At 35.4% G+C, this 16,109-nt stretch overlaps 2 protein-coding genes across 2 annotated transcripts; both read left to right on the forward strand.

The window, feature by feature from the left end:
• Positions 1-686: 686 nt before the first annotated feature.
• Positions 687-4,344, forward strand: LOC108216360 (wax ester synthase/diacylglycerol acyltransferase 4-like). Its single transcript, XM_017389112.2, has 4 exons — positions 687-1,072; positions 1,309-1,899; positions 1,980-3,473; positions 3,941-4,344. Exons 1-3 carry the CDS (start codon positions 860-862, stop codon positions 2,409-2,411), a joined length of 1,236 nt encoding a protein of 411 aa, XP_017244601.1. The 5' UTR covers positions 687-859; the 3' UTR covers positions 2,412-3,473; positions 3,941-4,344.
• Positions 4,345-12,752: 8,408 nt separating this feature from the next.
• On the forward strand, positions 12,753-15,093 carry LOC108218080 (protein CUP-SHAPED COTYLEDON 1-like). The gene is made up of 3 exons (XM_017391003.2): positions 12,753-13,009; positions 13,649-13,920; positions 14,293-15,093. The coding sequence occupies exons 1-3, from the start codon at positions 12,856-12,858 to the stop codon at positions 14,875-14,877; spliced, it is 1,011 nt and encodes a 336-aa protein (XP_017246492.1). The 5' UTR covers positions 12,753-12,855; the 3' UTR covers positions 14,878-15,093.
• Positions 15,094-16,109: the final 1,016 nt, after the last annotated feature.

Here is a 16,109-nt window from a genome sequence, read left to right on the forward strand (position 1 = left end):
ACCTGAACCCGACCCGAAATTTTAATGGGTCAGAAATTTTGATGTTACAAAGTATGAAGAAACAACAAGAGCAGGGTAGTATTTGATGTTAAGGTGATGTGCTTAACAACTATTTTAGAGAGGTTTGCTCTCATTTGACAGTAAGCTGAAATAAATCTGTTTTCTCTCCATTGTTTATCTCTGTCACTCTGTGTATGCTTCATTTCTTTCCTTCTGCATTCTTTTTCTTTCAAATCATTTCTGTCATCACCTTATAAGTAATCCATGTAAAGCCACCTTGAAGATGTGAAGTCTGTTGAAATAAGCTTATGAAAATGATAAAAGCTTATTTGTTCTGACAAAACTGCCATGCAATATGACATTTAAGAATCAATACCAAAAAATGTGACTGTTCTGTTCTCCTCTCTGTGATTTCTCTGTCTTACCAAATAGTCAAGCACACACATTTCTACTGTGCATATGTATATCCCTCAAGACAGCGAGCACCGGTGATAAGCATAAGCAATTTACTTAATACATCGAGTAATTACATTCATGATAAATTGAAAACAAATGTTATCGCTAGTAATTAACCTAGTTCAAATAAACGTTGAACCGCAAAAATTTAGGAGTATTCCGAATTCAAACCAATTTGTTTTCTACAAAAGACTGCTTGGGAAACCAAAACTCAGATTTGGTGTCCTAAACTTCAAGATTTAGTCGGTTCTTGACAAAGAAATCTGGACACAACGGCCGCACTGAATAGTCATGTGTGAATATGACCAATAGATCGAACTCATCAATACATATCTCAATATTGAGCAATATTAAGACTAAAAGTTCAGTAGTAAAATCAAGATATTGTAGTTTGTAGCTAGAAATGGTGATGAAGGTGAAGACAAAGACTGATGGTGATAATATAATCTCCGAAGAATCGACTCCAGTAAGTCCATTGGGACAGTACCTCAACAGCTCAGCCTTGTCTCTTTCTCTCTACGCTGTTCTTGAATTTCAGGTCCCCGTCAATGACTTGCCTATCTCTCTTGTCAGCGATAAGTTCCTACCCATCAGCCCTCGCTTCTCTTCTGTTATGGTAAACACTTCATTTTTTAGTCCCTTCCTGTCAGTAAACGGCCTTAATCAGAGGCGGATCCAGAAATTTACTAAGGGCGGGACTTCATTTGTATAAAAAAATTGTATGATCAATAATGTCTGCGTAATTTCCTATAAATATAGCTGAAAAAGACATTTTTGTAAGGTAACTAAATTTAAAAGGGGTTAAATATAAAATATTTTAAATTGTAGTAATTTTTTTTTGTGCGCTTGCAGGTTAGAGACGAGAAGAGTGGTGTAAAGAAATGGAAGCCGGTTGAAGTAAACGTAAACGATCACTACTTTGTCCCGGAGTTTCCAGAAGGATTGTCACCCGAAGAATACGAAGAGTGTCTTTATGAATATATATCCAAGATAGCAATGGAAGAGCTCCCGACAAGCTTGCCCTTATGGCAAATTCACAAGTTTAAGTATCCGACAAGTAGTGGCGTGCAGGGGAGTGTGATATTTAAGCTTCACCATTCACTTGGTGATGGCTATTCTCTTATGGGAGCTCTTCTTTCTTGTTTACAGAGAGCGGATAATCCTTGCCTTCCTTTAACTTTTCCCTCTCGTCAATCTAGCTCAAAAACTAATGCTGAAAACACAAATGTTTCTTTCTTTCGAGCTGCTGCTCAGCTTTCATCCAACCTCGTGACCAGTCTTTTGGATTTTGGTCACGGTATGTTGAAGAGCAGTGTCATGGAAGATGATCTGACCCCGATAAGATCGAATCATGTTAGTGGAGTAGAGTTCAGGCCATTGGCTATAATAAATATGGCCTTTTCTCTTAATCAGATCAAAAAAGTCACTACAAACCTGAAAGTGGTATTTTCCATTAATTGCATATATTCTTCTTATTACTAATCAGTATGTACATTTTCATAAATTTATTTTTACAAGCGCAGACAGTAAATGATGTGATGACCGGTGCAATATTACTCGGAGTTCGGATGTACATGGAAGCCGAGGAGAAAAATTCAGGCAATGCTAACTCAACAGCATTGGCGGTTCTTAACACCAGGGACATAGATGGGTACAAGTCAGTTAGCGAGATGCTTAAACCCAAGGCTAAGATGCCATGGGGCAACCAATGTACATTTCTGCATCTTCCGATGCCCAAATTGAATGATTCACACGATCCTCTTGATTTCATCTTCCAAACGCAAAGAACTGTCAAACGACTCAAGAACAACTATGCTGTTTTTCTGAATTCTCAATTTTTAAATATCTCCCGCAAACTCATAGGTCCTGAGGTATTTAACTATTTAGGCATGCATTATTGTTCTAGCTACTGTTTTGATTCTTGGCTTTCTGTACATCATACAAGCATGTACTGATTTAATTTAATTGTCTAGAGGCTTGTATATTGAATCAATTTGGTGTGGACAGTGGCGGATGCATAGTGGTTAATGGGAGGTCACGTGACCTACCATTGTTTTTAATTTTTTTTTTTTCAAATTTTTTTTATTCATATATATCAGTTGGATACAGCGTACAGAGCATCTTTTATTTATAAATAACAGTGACACACCACACAGGCACACCCTTTTCCTCCATTTCCTCCCTGCTTCAAATACCAAGCCTCTCGGACTGATTTCTTCATTCTAAAATCTTCAAATTCATGATATGATTCATCTCCAAGATTCCCCTCTATTATACTCATGGTTTCAGATTTTTTAAAACTTGCAATTAGAAGAAGAAAAAACAGAGACCTCAAGATGTTCGATAAAATGTCACAGTGAATATTTGTAGGATATAGTTTGATTTTATCAGTTTTTGTTGCGTTATTGATTCCTACTTGGGTTTGATTTGTTGTTGACGGAATGAAAAGGTTAAGTACTCGTGATATCTCAAGCTTCTTTACCAAAAAACCAACTGCAGTGAATGCTTCTCAAGGTCAAGAAAGTGAAGAAAAAGAAATTCCAGAGACAGAAATCAATGTCGGACAGGCAACTCAACCAAGCCACCAGGATTCTTCTCCGTCAGTCACTATACCTCAAGGTCCTCAACTTGATTTTGATATTGTTAGTCTTCCACAAGATCCCGGCAAAAGAAAAAAATTGAGTGATTTTCATCCCAATGAGAGAGATTTAGTGAGGAGAACGTACATACAAAGAGGCCCTTGTCAACCAGAAGATTATGAATTTCCTCAAACACTATTCGGGACTAAGGAGCGTCGGTTTAATGTGAAATGGTTTAATATTTGTGACACACCATTGTCTATATCCTGCATCCGCCACTGGGTGTGGATAAATATGCAGGCAACTTCTAAATTCTTTCACGGCACCATGAAGAACTCGAGCATGTGTATTAGCAATATGATCGGACCGGTAGAGCAGATGGCATTGGCTAAACATCCTGTTCAAGGTCTCTACTTTACAGCTTCGGGACTTCCACAGGTTCATACACATACTTGTTCACTATCTTACTTCGAGCCTTTTTTAATTGGAGTACTAAGAGCAAGTCCAAGAGTGTCTTAGTTGATGCCGTAAATATAATATAAAATATCATGTACTAGTATTTTAGGACATACTTTACCAACTTGAACTCCAACAATGTGCCTTATTTTTACAAGATGTTTAATATTTTATTATTAAAGACTCTCTTTCATCATTAAAGCATAATAAATAGAGAGAATAAGTGAGTGTTGATGAGATTTTATAATAAAATATGTGATAGGGCATGGAGAGAGGTGCCTCAAAAATAGGGCTTGAGGATGTTGTCCTAGTGATATAAGGCATCACTAGGACATTGTTGGAGCAACTTTTTCCATCAAATGCCCTGAATAATAACTTAGGAAATGAGATAGGGCATCTCTTGGACTTCTCTAACGTACTTATAATTACTAATTGTGGTGGGATTGCAGAGTCTGGTGGTGACTCTACTAAGTTATGTGGGAACGTTAAGAGCAACCATTGCAGTGGAAAAAGGGTTCATCGATCCGGACAAGTTGAAGGTTTTTATCCAGAAAGCTTACGACATCATTTTCAAAGCTTCTGTTCCCCCTGACTGTTGAATCTTCCATTTATGTTTCTTAATAGTTATTAGTTTTGATCAGCTGGATTGGCTAAGGTTTTATCATGTGAATTAATTGCGTTTCGATATGTTGATATATCCAGTTATCTAAGAGACATATCAGATGCAAAATCACAAATGTCGTTTATCAATGTCGAATTCTCGTTTATTACTTAATGCCATCAATCTTTGTTATGACGAAAAGTAAATAAGTTCCCGATGGTCTACTGGCCAAAATCGTTGGATTTGAGTTGAGTCTGCTTGTATCTATGAATTTTCATGCTGGGCAGATTGCACAATGAATGAGCAAACACTTTTATACTTTACATAAGTAGTCAACTGCAACTGAAAACAAATTCCTTACCTCCTCTCTAAATCTATACTATGATTCATGAAGGACAGAAGGAGTATTAGATATGAGGTATATTTTTTGTGCTGAGAAGAAGAAACCATGGGTAGGCTCGGCATTTAGTCGATTTGGTTAATAATCCAAAACAAATTAAATCGAACTACGAACCTAACTAGTTTACAAACCGAACCTAACTAGTTATTTACAAATCAAATCGAACCGAAATAATTTCAATTATGTGATTTCTTTAAATAAAAACTGAAATATATTATTAAAAACTGAATCAAATTAAACCTAAAAACTGAGTTAATTAAACAAATTTTTGAAAAAATTAGAACCGAACCAAACTGAGCCGTAATGATAGATTTTCGTTATTAATTCAATATTTCAATTATGGTTAAACCCTAGCTCCAATAATTTACATGCATACTTGGTATCAATATTAACATTGAGGCTTCTTCCTGGCTCATTGCTGGTCAATTAGACTGATGACGCTAACAATTATTTGCAAAAATTTAGGAGTATTCCGAATTCAGCCATTTTGTTTTCTACAAAAGACTGCTTGGGAAACCAAAACTCATATTTGGTGTCCTCAACTTTAAAGTTTAGTCGGTTCTTGACCAAGAAATCAATCATTGAATTATATAAACCTCCTTCTTCCATTCATATTACAAATATAGACAAATGTTTAAGAAATTTGAATATATAGATCGTGTATTAGGTGTACTGCTTTTTTTAATAAGTGAACATGCAGATTAACCATATAATAACACAAGAAAGAACTATCGGATATGCTAAGAAAAATAGAGATGATGATTTGATATATTATATTATAATTCGTCGCAGCATATTATTGATTATCACATTATTATTTATAAATTTAATTTTTGCAAATATGATTACAATTATATGATAATTAGCCATCAACATTAACGAAAATTATTATTTATATTATAGTAGAAGCTTGAATTATTATACATTATACATAAATAAATTATTAAATAACTATAATCAAATAAATACACTATAAAATATTAGAGCAAATTTGTGTATCCCACTAATTGTAAGTTGCCATATACACATAATAAGTGTAATATTTCTCAATATAAAAATTTAACATCTATGTCTGTATTTAAAAATAAAAATTTGAAAAATAAATTATAAAAATATATCTTTTTCCACCCAAAATTATGTAAAAAAGTCTCAGCCACACTTATTCCGGGAATGAAGGAGTTATAATTATTATATAGAAGTATCAATTTTTGAAAATTTATATTTTCTTATATTCCTCTTTTTTGTCTTCTTTTAGAAGAAAGGTCACCTACTCCATGTGGCTCATACCCTCTTTTATATGTTTTACATGTTTCTCACTTGCTTATCTTCTTGCTAAACTGGACATTCTTAATATGTTCTACACGTTTTTCATTTCTGATCTTCTCATCATGAAATTGACCCTCTTTATCTTTATTTTATAGTTGTTTTAACAGAATTTATCCATCATCAAGCCTAGAATAATCACTATGTATGTATGTACAAGCACATAAAGTCTTGCTAAGCTGGTGCTTATATGACCTGCAAAGCACAACTGACCTGCTTCAATAGTTCTTTAATGGAGTTCTTTAATATAGTAGATTTATACTAAGAAAGATCAAGGCCACATGAACGCAACTAGCCATTTACCAGTGTCATTCCTTCCTTATTCCATTCTCTCAAGTGAAGACATTGTCACAAGACTTCAGAACGCTCTGTCACATGAGTATTAAATTTACTTGAGGTGCTTCTGAAGATTTCTTCTTGGTTACTCTCATAACTAATTGTGTCATTAATAGACATTATACATATACGGATACTGGCATAGCGACATACGTATAACGGTATAAGTGCGTACTAGACATGTTTTAATCTTGAGCCGTACCTCTCAGCTACAATCCTCTCTGGCTTTTCATGAGTATTAGCTAGTGAGAATTATTTGTTGCTACATTTTGCAATTAATTCATTCCTCCTTAGTTTCCTTGTCCATTAAAAGGTTTTTCCTATGTAGGAGGCTGTGAAGGACAGTAACTTAAGAGATTAATGCAGGCCTTGTTGCTACTCTGATTCTTACATTCTGTCCTGCACTTCAGATCCCAAGAGTCTCAGAGTACCATTGCTATATTATACTGCAAATTGGGATCAACTCGGAAAGTTCCATAATGTCCATCATCATCAAGTACTACTACTACTACATCTTGTTAGTGATCTCCATACTCGAAAATCATACCATAATGATCTCTTCAGAAACACCATCCACATTCACAACCCTCCCTAAACCATTACTACCGCCAAACAAGTCCACATCGCCTTCCCCGTCTCCTTCTCCTTCTCCTCATCATCACCACCCAAGAAGACACAATAGACATAAGCATTCCTCATCACAAGCCCCTCAGCCCGCCAAACAAGGCCGTCTCTTCTTCCCCCCAGGCCCTTCTCCTTCCCCAGACGCCCTCGAGTTCCCAGCCAACGCCTCCTCCTTCCCACCCCCCGAAAATTCTTCCTCCAAATCCTCAACTAAACTCATTGTCATAATCATCTCCATAGCTCTTTTCTCTGTCGCTGTAATTGCCTATGCCTTGGTCCTGCTAATCCAACACAGACGACGACACCTCCAGCAAAGCCCCAAGATAAAAATGGACAAGTCAGATAGTGTTCGCCTCTATCCCCCTAATGCCCCTGCCTCAGACACCACGTCCCTATCCTATAATTCACCGGAGCTCCGCCCTCTCCCTCCTCTGCCTAAACAAAATCTCTACGACCAACAAACCTACTACAATAGCACTTACGAAGGTAACCACCACGACGAAGAATTCTACTCACCCCTCGGCGTCTCTGGTAGTCCAAATCTTGAAGTTTCAAGCTCCTGCAGTGTCACTGGAGCTGAAAATTTTAGAAGCCATAGCTTAAACTCAGAAATCACATCTTCCAGTCCTGGTTCCATCTCTCAAACAATCTCCCGGTGTCCGTCTATAGCATCCACGTCAGCCTCAAGAACACTTACACAAGAGTCTTGTGTAAATATATCAATTCCTCGAAATGCAAGACAGACCCTCAACTCAGATGAGGTTGAAAGTGTAGAATTTCCGCAAAATCCACCTTCATTGCCAACTCCAAGATTACAGAACCTATGGTTTAAAAGTGAAGGAAAAGGCAATGTGTCGCCACCAGAGCTTGGGATTCCTGCGAAAACCTCGCCCCCTCTAATGCCACCACCAAGATTACGGAAACTGTGGTCTGAAAATGAAGGTATAAGTAATGTGTTGCCAGAGCTTGGGATTCCTGCAAGGCCATTGCCACCAAACCCGCCTTTATTGCCACCACCAAGATTACGAAAGACGTGGTTTGGAAGTGAAGGTACAGGCAATGTGTCGCCAGAGCTTGAGAGAGCTGCAAGCCCCCTCAGTCAATGGAAGATAAATGAAGGTGGAGAGACAAGTGAAAGAAATTTTCAACCCAAGTGGAAGCTTTAGCCCTGGGATGGCTAAAGTAAATTTAAGATTGCAATGCCGTGGGATGAATTAATTCCGGTTATTGTATGGTGATCATGTAATTACAACATGTTCTGAATTTAATGTAAAGAGAATGGAGATCTGAATTGATGATTCTTATAGAGATTGTGATATCTTTATTGTTCAATTGCCAGTGAGTTTATTACTATCAGCATTTGCTTTAGACTGCAAATTTGCACTTGTTTTTACGACCATTCTTTTTGTCGATCTGTTACGGATCAATTAACATATACTACCTTCGTCCTCTGAATTGTATACGCAAGGAGAGGCACGCACTTTAATATTTTTTTAAAGTATAGTTTTATAACTTATTTTTAAATCATGTTTTATAAAAACATTAACTTATTTTTAAATCATGTTTTATAAAAACATTAAAGTGAGTGTCAAACAGTGAACATATAGAATTTACGTACACATAGGGAGTAGTATTTATAGCTTCTTAGAGCATCTCCAATGGGGGGTGCTAAGTAGAGTTGCTTAAAATGCCAAATCATCAAAAGTACTACTATTTTATTTTCTCTCTCTTCATTTGTACTTTTGGCAACTTCTACCTATATATTTGCTCCAATGGTTGGCACCCAAAGTTGCCACACATTTATATAAAAAAATTAAATTAAACATAAGTATAATAAGATAGGGAAGTATATGACTTTAGGATGATATATCAACTTTTATCTATTTTAAGAGGGTGCCAAAAGTTGGCAACTTTACTTGACACTCCTTGTACTCCAATGGAGAGCCAACAAGAGTGCCATGCCATGTCATGCCACATGGCACTTAAGCACTCTTCTTGGCACCCCCATTGGAGATGCTCTTATTATTTGGGCTATAATATTGTTTGGGAGCCCAGTTTTGAGGAGCTAGCTAGCGGGCCTTAATATAGAAGACACTCATCAAATACTCAACCGATTCTAGAAATGATTTAAGTGTCCATTTCGTTGCCTTTGAGTGGATAGGAATGAACAACTTGCTATACACTTATTAACTACAGTCGTTATGTTATCTTGGTTGGACTAATAAATCACAACTCTACAATTTGAGCAGAGAATTATTTAAGTGCGTGTGTGTATATTTTCACGTTCTAGAAGACTAGAACCCAGATAAAAATATTCTCCATCAAGTACATGAAAGTTCCTGGTAGGACAGAAAAAGTGGAGGCTTCAAGCAGAAATGAAGGAGATGAACAGATAACATAGATATATATCCGAATAAATAAGCTTTTAAAATAAGACACAGTCGTGCGGGTTGGTGGCTACTGTAACCACTCCCGGCCAGCTAGTAATTTATCAGTTGTCCAAACTTATATCAGATCCTAGGTATTTTGTCAGTTATAAAACTTAAGCTTTTCAATTTATACTGACTTCATATTATTTAATTTTGTTGACTAGTTATATATTGATGATCTATACGGACCCCGTCCTTCTCATAATATACCAAACGTTTGTATATTATCTTAGCTTAAACACATATATAAGAAACTTCAGCTGGGTGTTCTCTACTTAAACTATTGAAAAAATGGATATTATGTGTATCAATTTATTATTCCCTCTGTCCCATTATACATGTTCTTTCTAAGAAAAAATGTTTGTCCTAAATTACATGGCTCCCTCTTTTTTTTTTTTATAAAAAAGCATCAATTCATTAATTAAAAGCCATACGGCATCTACAAATACAATTGAAATTGGACAGACGCTGAAAAATATCGCTGTTGAATCCTTTCTTCTTGGAGAGGCAATTAAGCGATTTGAATATTTGAATATACACACTTGTTTCCATCTGATTGGCTTTCACCTGAATGACCATAGATGCGATCTCATAATAACCTTCAAAACCTGAATCAAACCCATGAAAATCATACCGATCTATAACTTCGGTCATATATGAAGAACATCAAAACACACCAAATTAAAACAAAACAAACCAACTCTCACAAGAAGGAGAGATTAACAAAATCCAAATAAATTGAGAACTTATTGAATTGATAAATAAGATTTCAAAACAAGAAAATAAAAAAAAGGAATTGGGCTTCCCACCGGTGAAAACTGATGGAAGCCCCCTCAAAAATCTTTGATGGAACCTAGGGTTTTGAGAGAGAGGGAGAGAGGGCGCTGAGGAGACGAAGTGATACATGTCTCCCTCTTATTTCAGCATAAATTTATCTCTATATTTATTGTTACATTTTTGAAACTCGATTTCATTCTCATTTCTCAATACGCTAAATCTCTATATTTATTCTGATTTTTTTAAAACTCAACTTTGTTCTCACTTCTTAACGCGCTAATTAATGATACATGACATAAAATTATATCTAATCATCCTTTTTCTTAATATGAGTAATTTTTTTAAATGAAACATGTATGATGGGACGGAGTATATGCATGATCCTCGAAGCGGCAGGCACTTTCAGAAATGTTAAGATTTTAGCAGACTTGTTGCATGGTTACATGCATACGTGTTACATGTAAATATAAAGTTGTATGATCCCACAGATCTTATATGTGCAATGACTGTTACTCCCTCCGTCCCGGTCAATAGTATACATTGGGGGACGGGGGCGCGGCACGGACTTTAATGCTTCAATATAGTATAGTTCTGTAAATTATTTTTAAAATTTTCTTTTTCTGTATAAAAGTATAACATTTATACTTTTATACAAAAAAAGAAAATCTTAAAAATAAGTTGTAGAACTATGTTTTATAAGTGCCTTAAAAAGCGTGTCGAGCAGTGAAAAAGAAACGTATACAATTGACTGGACAGAGGGAGTACTCCACATATCTGTTGGACCTGCAACCTGATTAGTACGTGCAACTAACAAGTGTCACAACGGGACTTTCGGTTTATATTTTTACAAAGGAGCTTAGTATGCACACATCTAATTTAATTAGGGATATAAAACAAGTGTCGATAGGTAGCTAGGTGGAATATATATTATGTAGTTCATATTTGTATTATTGGTGGTATGATGAGTTGATAATGATAGTTGATTGAGTCTATGTTCTCATTGGAGAGGAATGAGGTTAACCAATCGATTTGGTGGGTAAAATTGGTTGAAGGTGGTTGGACAAGCTAGCTAAAGATTTTACTTTGCATGTTTAGTACGGCTGCACCTTGCTCGATCTTCTGTATTATTATTTGTAGTAATACCCATATTTGTTACATTTTTTATAGGAAAACAGGATATAACTGACCACTTAAAACCGACCGCACCAAAAGCGTAGCCATAAAACCGACCGACGGACACGTGGTCAGTTATACATCGTCAAAGTAACAAAACGACACGTTCTGTGTGACGTGGCAACAAGTAAAACCGGCCGTGAACGCTGGTCGGTTATGAGTATGACATGGCACAGGCATAATCGACCGTCCTTTGTGGTATTCATGGTCGGTTATGTGTTCTATGAAAAAATAATAATAAGTTAATTTAAATAAAACTGATCGTCGTAATTATATACAAATCCAGAAAATCGACTGTCTTCTTGAAGCAACGGTCAGTTATGAGTCGGTCGGTTACACAAACCTGGAAACCGTACTGGGCTAAACCCAACCATGTCATAACCGACCGTGTATGAAGGTTTGACCACGATCGGTTTTAGATCTGGTGAACAGAAAATAAAAAGGACATAACCGACCATTGTCTATGATTGGTTATCCAGTTCAGTTCTGACGTGGGTTGACATCTGTTGCCACGTGGTCACAGGTGTCAAAAAATAGGACCACATTTCTGAGAATCCAAATTCGCATAACCGACCACCTATACGGTCGATTATAACTGTTAAACACGACCAATTTGCATAACCGACCATGATTAGCGGTCGGTTTTAGCTTTATAACCGACCGATTTCTGTTATAACCGACCATATATTGTGGTCGGTTTTGACCTATTTTCCTATAGTGTTACATACTGTTTACTGACTAGCATCTTTTTTTTTTATATAATTACTGACTAGCATCTTGTTTGCGTTGATTAAAGCATTTTCGATATGAACTGAAAAATATCGGTGTATATAATAAATTAGAAGTTGATTTAAAGTTAGAAATAAGTTATAAGCTTACCTATTTTTCGACAATATTTTCAATAATTGGTTAATAAAACTAAATTTATTCATTCAAATAAATAATCTATCAATTTATATCTTTAATAATTCATAACTTATCTATAATATAAAATTAGTGGTAATTTAAATGGCTAACTTTATCACTACAAAGGTTCAGGGGCCGCTCTGCGGTTGAATATATACCCTCTCCATCTCAGCAGGGTTTTTAGGTTACTTTTTGACATGCATTTCGAGACTCTTATAAAATATAGTTTTATAATATTTTTTTTTTAAAATTTTATTATCCTAAATAAAAGTTTGACATTTAAGTTTAAACTTTTATTCACAAACAAAAAAATTAAAAAACGTAAATTATATTTTATAGGAGTTTCAAAATAACTGCAAAGAGTGCACGTAAATAACCTGCCGTCAAGCAGGGAGTAAAGTATTTAATATTTTTATTCGAGTAGGCATTTGCTTAATTTTGCATTTTGTTTGTAGAAATCAATTAGCCACCTGGCGACTGAACTTTACATCTACTCGACAAACTCTCGGCAGACATTCTGAAATCCTAAAACATAACAAATATGTGATGAAGGCGGCAAAAAGAAAGTCCTATCAACCATCTTTGTCAAAGTGTTAGCTGTAATAATCAAGATAAAAACAAAGACTAATTAATTACTAGTAATCTATGTCTGCTTCTTCTTCAAGTTAGATGTTTAGATATACCAGCAAACACAACCATTTTGGTATATACATTGCTTCATTCCTTCCGTACTTACACCGGATCGACCCTCATTTCTTCTCTTGGTTTCTTAGCTCATCCACAGAGAAGGATTAAATGGAGGAGAATCTTCCTCCGGGGTTCAGGTTTCATCCAACAGATGAAGAACTGATCACTTATTATCTAGGTCAGAAGGTGTCTGATTTTGGTTTTACTTCGAGAGCAATTACAGATGTCGACCTCAATAAATCTGAACCATGGGATCTTCCAGGTATAGCTAGCTTAGTTTTCTCCACACTCATACACACACATACATGGTATGTTTTACCATCAATAATACTAGCTCCAACCATTTAATTCATCTTTTGCCAACACTTATATTATTAATTCAGGTGTACTTCATGCAAATTCTTGTGTCATACTTGGTCGAGATGAATGTAAATGAAGGGAATGAAATGAAATTAATTTAAACTATATTACGGCTCGAATCTTCCCGCTTTGTCAAAGAATGCTACAATCTCAATTATTCTTATTTTCTATCCAAATCTCATTTCATAGAAACTGCTTCCAATTTTGAAGTCTTCCCTCGCCTCCTAAAAATTTATTATCCACATTTATCAATACCGACACAATTGGTTGGGATTGTAGTGTCGTCGACATTATATAAACCCGACACTGTTAGGAAATCTACAACAACATTCCTTTTTACGTGTGTTTTTGAATCGACGCATTTAATATTTTGTATCGCTGTGTTAATAGACGCAGTAGGCTCTACAAGGAAATTTACGTAAGTCAAATAGGTTAGAAGATCAGAATTGATCTAATTAACGATGCCGTGGATTTCAATAAACCTGTGCGAAAATATTAAGTTCTTCGATTAATCGATTTGGTTCGGCTATAAAAATTGTAGACAAAGCTTCAATGGGAGAGAAGGAATGGTATTTCTTCAGCTTGAGGGACAGAAAGTACCCGACAGGGCTGCGAACAAATCGCGCTACAGAAGCTGGATACTGGAAGACGACAGGGAAAGACAAGGAGATATATCATGGCAGTTCATCGGTGTTGATTGGGATGAAGAAAACTCTGGTGTTTTACATGGGAAGAGCTCCCAAGGGCGAGAAAACCAACTGGGTGATGCATGAATATCGACTTGAGAACAAGCAGGCTTTTAAACCCGCGAAGGTAACTATTCACAATTATCTATTCTCTCCGCCCCGCAGGTTTTTATGTTAACTATTAGTACGCATTTTGAGGTTCCCATAAAGTATAGTTTCATAATATTTTTTTAATCTTTTATTCCTGAATAAAAGTTTGATGTTCAAAATTATATTCAAATTAAAATTATAATTAAAAAACGTTATTGAACTATAAGATGCTCAAAATGCGGTGCAAACAGTGAACATAAACAACGTTCCGGCACAAAATACGTGCAAACATTGAACATAAACGACGTGCTGGCATGGAGAGAGGGAGTAATAAATAATTCTAACATATATATTGATTATTGAGACTACTTGGAACTAATTATATTTGAATTTTTAATCTATCTTTCAGGAAGAATGGGTGGTGTGTAGGATCTTCCAAAAGACCTCAGCAATGAAGAAACCACAGCAAACAGCATCGTCACCACAATCTTTGGATTCACCAAACTGTGACACTAACGCCATCATAAACGAATTCGGAGACTTTGAGCACTTACCTAACCTAAACAATGTTGCGAATTCGTCGACTCAACATATTAACACCGGCGCCAATAACAACAACGTTCTCTACAACACTGACCTTAACAACATGGCCACTATCACCTCATGGAATGCCGCTTGTGAAGCAGCTAATAGCTTGCTTCCATCACTCTCCTGGCCTTCGAGCCTGTTAAACTCGAACCTATCAGTGAACTCATTGCTTCTCAAGGCATTACAATTGAGGAGTTACCAGCCAAGGGAAATTAGTAGTACAAGTAATAGCATGGACTATGCAGCACTGATGCCACAAGGATTGATGCCTGCTTTCGGAAATGATCATCTTTTCTCTTCCAACTTGGCAGCTTCTACTTCTACTAGTAGGGTAGATAATTCTGTGCAGCAGCAAGAGCCGAATCAGCAGCAGGAGCAACCATTTAATTTGGACTCCATTTGGTGAGCAATTAAGTACTCATGATTATTCGAATTTAGGGTCCTGACTTAACTCTCCTTCCATCCATTGTAATTTAAATGTTGAGTGTAGGCTCATACCACAAAAGTAAGTGTTTTTGTGGTAAAATAACTGTTTGAGCTGCTCAGTTTCCATGTTTATATTAACCATCTATAAATCAATAATTGCTATATTAATTAGTAGAGCTTTTGTTTATTTCTTTCATTTCAATCCATAAACTATGTCTATCGTTAAAACCGGTTCACAAAACATTCTTCTGGTTTATGAACCAGAACTAAAACAAAATCATCTCAGCAACTATATAATATTTCTTAAATTTGGAACATCATCGGAACTTCGGGTTTACTTTTTTATTCGATTCAAGCGGAGTTTATCGGATACGAGAGTTAATCGTTCTTCTTGTGGTTTCGACTGTTAACATAGTTTTTTTATTTTCGTTTGTTTCAGTTTGCTTTTATTTCGATTTGTGATCATTTGTATTTTTTAGGAATTGTTTTCTCTCCTTGGTCGGAGTTTTATTTTTCGCTTCTTAATTGTAAGTGTAAGCGGGGTCTTGATTTGTTGATGAAAGTTTGTATGAAATCACAGTTCTGGTTGATAAGTCAAACGATAGCTCTATCAGGGTATGATGAAGTGGGTACCAGTAATTCACTGAGAATGTATAAAGCGGATACTTGTATTTGTATATACATATTCTTCAAAATATCATTTAACTGTCTTTTTATGAAAATGCAATTTACTGTTTGTTCAACTCGATCATTGATGTAGATGCCGTATGACTTTTTATTATTATTATTAGATTAACATCTTTGTTTCAAAAAAATCATCTAACAAATAAAACTTTGTAATTGTTAATTCATTCAATAAAATTCTACAAATACAATAATTTATTCCTTTTATAAGAATTGAAATATTTTTTAACTCAAAAAATATATATTTATTGTTTATGAATTAATATTATTAATTAGTTTAATTAAATTATGATAAATCACATGAAATTTAATTAGCACGAATAACTAGTTAATTTGCACAATATCCTTAATCTTCAAAAAAATTAGTTTGTATCTATATATAATTATATATATAATAATTAATTTGCATAGATTTTATGTTATTGTTGTGTATATCGTGTTTAAAATGTAGAACTCCCAACTCCTCTACGAAGCTAGACCCCATGTTTCCAACAATTACTCTGTAGTTCGCACATGTAAATCTCCATC

This window comes from Daucus carota, chromosome 4, assembly GCF_001625215.2.
Source record: "Daucus carota subsp. sativus chromosome 4, DH1 v3.0, whole genome shotgun sequence".
Classification (NCBI taxonomy): Eukaryota; Viridiplantae; Streptophyta; class Magnoliopsida; order Apiales; family Apiaceae; genus Daucus; species Daucus carota.

Coding starts and splice junctions, on each gene's coding strand:
- LOC108218080 (XM_017391003.2), top strand. CDS start 12,856: ATGGAGGAGAATCTTCCTCCGGGGTTCAGGTTTCATCCAACAGATGAA. Junction 13,010..13,648: donor TGAACCATGGGATCTTCCAG/GTATAGCTAGCT, acceptor TAAAAATTGTAG/ACAAAGCTTCAATGGGAGAG. Junction 13,921..14,292: donor AGGCTTTTAAACCCGCGAAG/GTAACTATTCAC, acceptor TCTATCTTTCAG/GAAGAATGGGTGGTGTGTAG.
- LOC108216360 (XM_017389112.2), top strand. CDS start 860: ATGGTGATGAAGGTGAAGACAAAGACTGATGGTGATAATATAATCTCC. Junction 1,073..1,308: donor CTCGCTTCTCTTCTGTTATG/GTAAACACTTCA, acceptor GTGCGCTTGCAG/GTTAGAGACGAGAAGAGTGG. Junction 1,900..1,979: donor TCACTACAAACCTGAAAGTG/GTATTTTCCATT, acceptor TTACAAGCGCAG/ACAGTAAATGATGTGATGAC.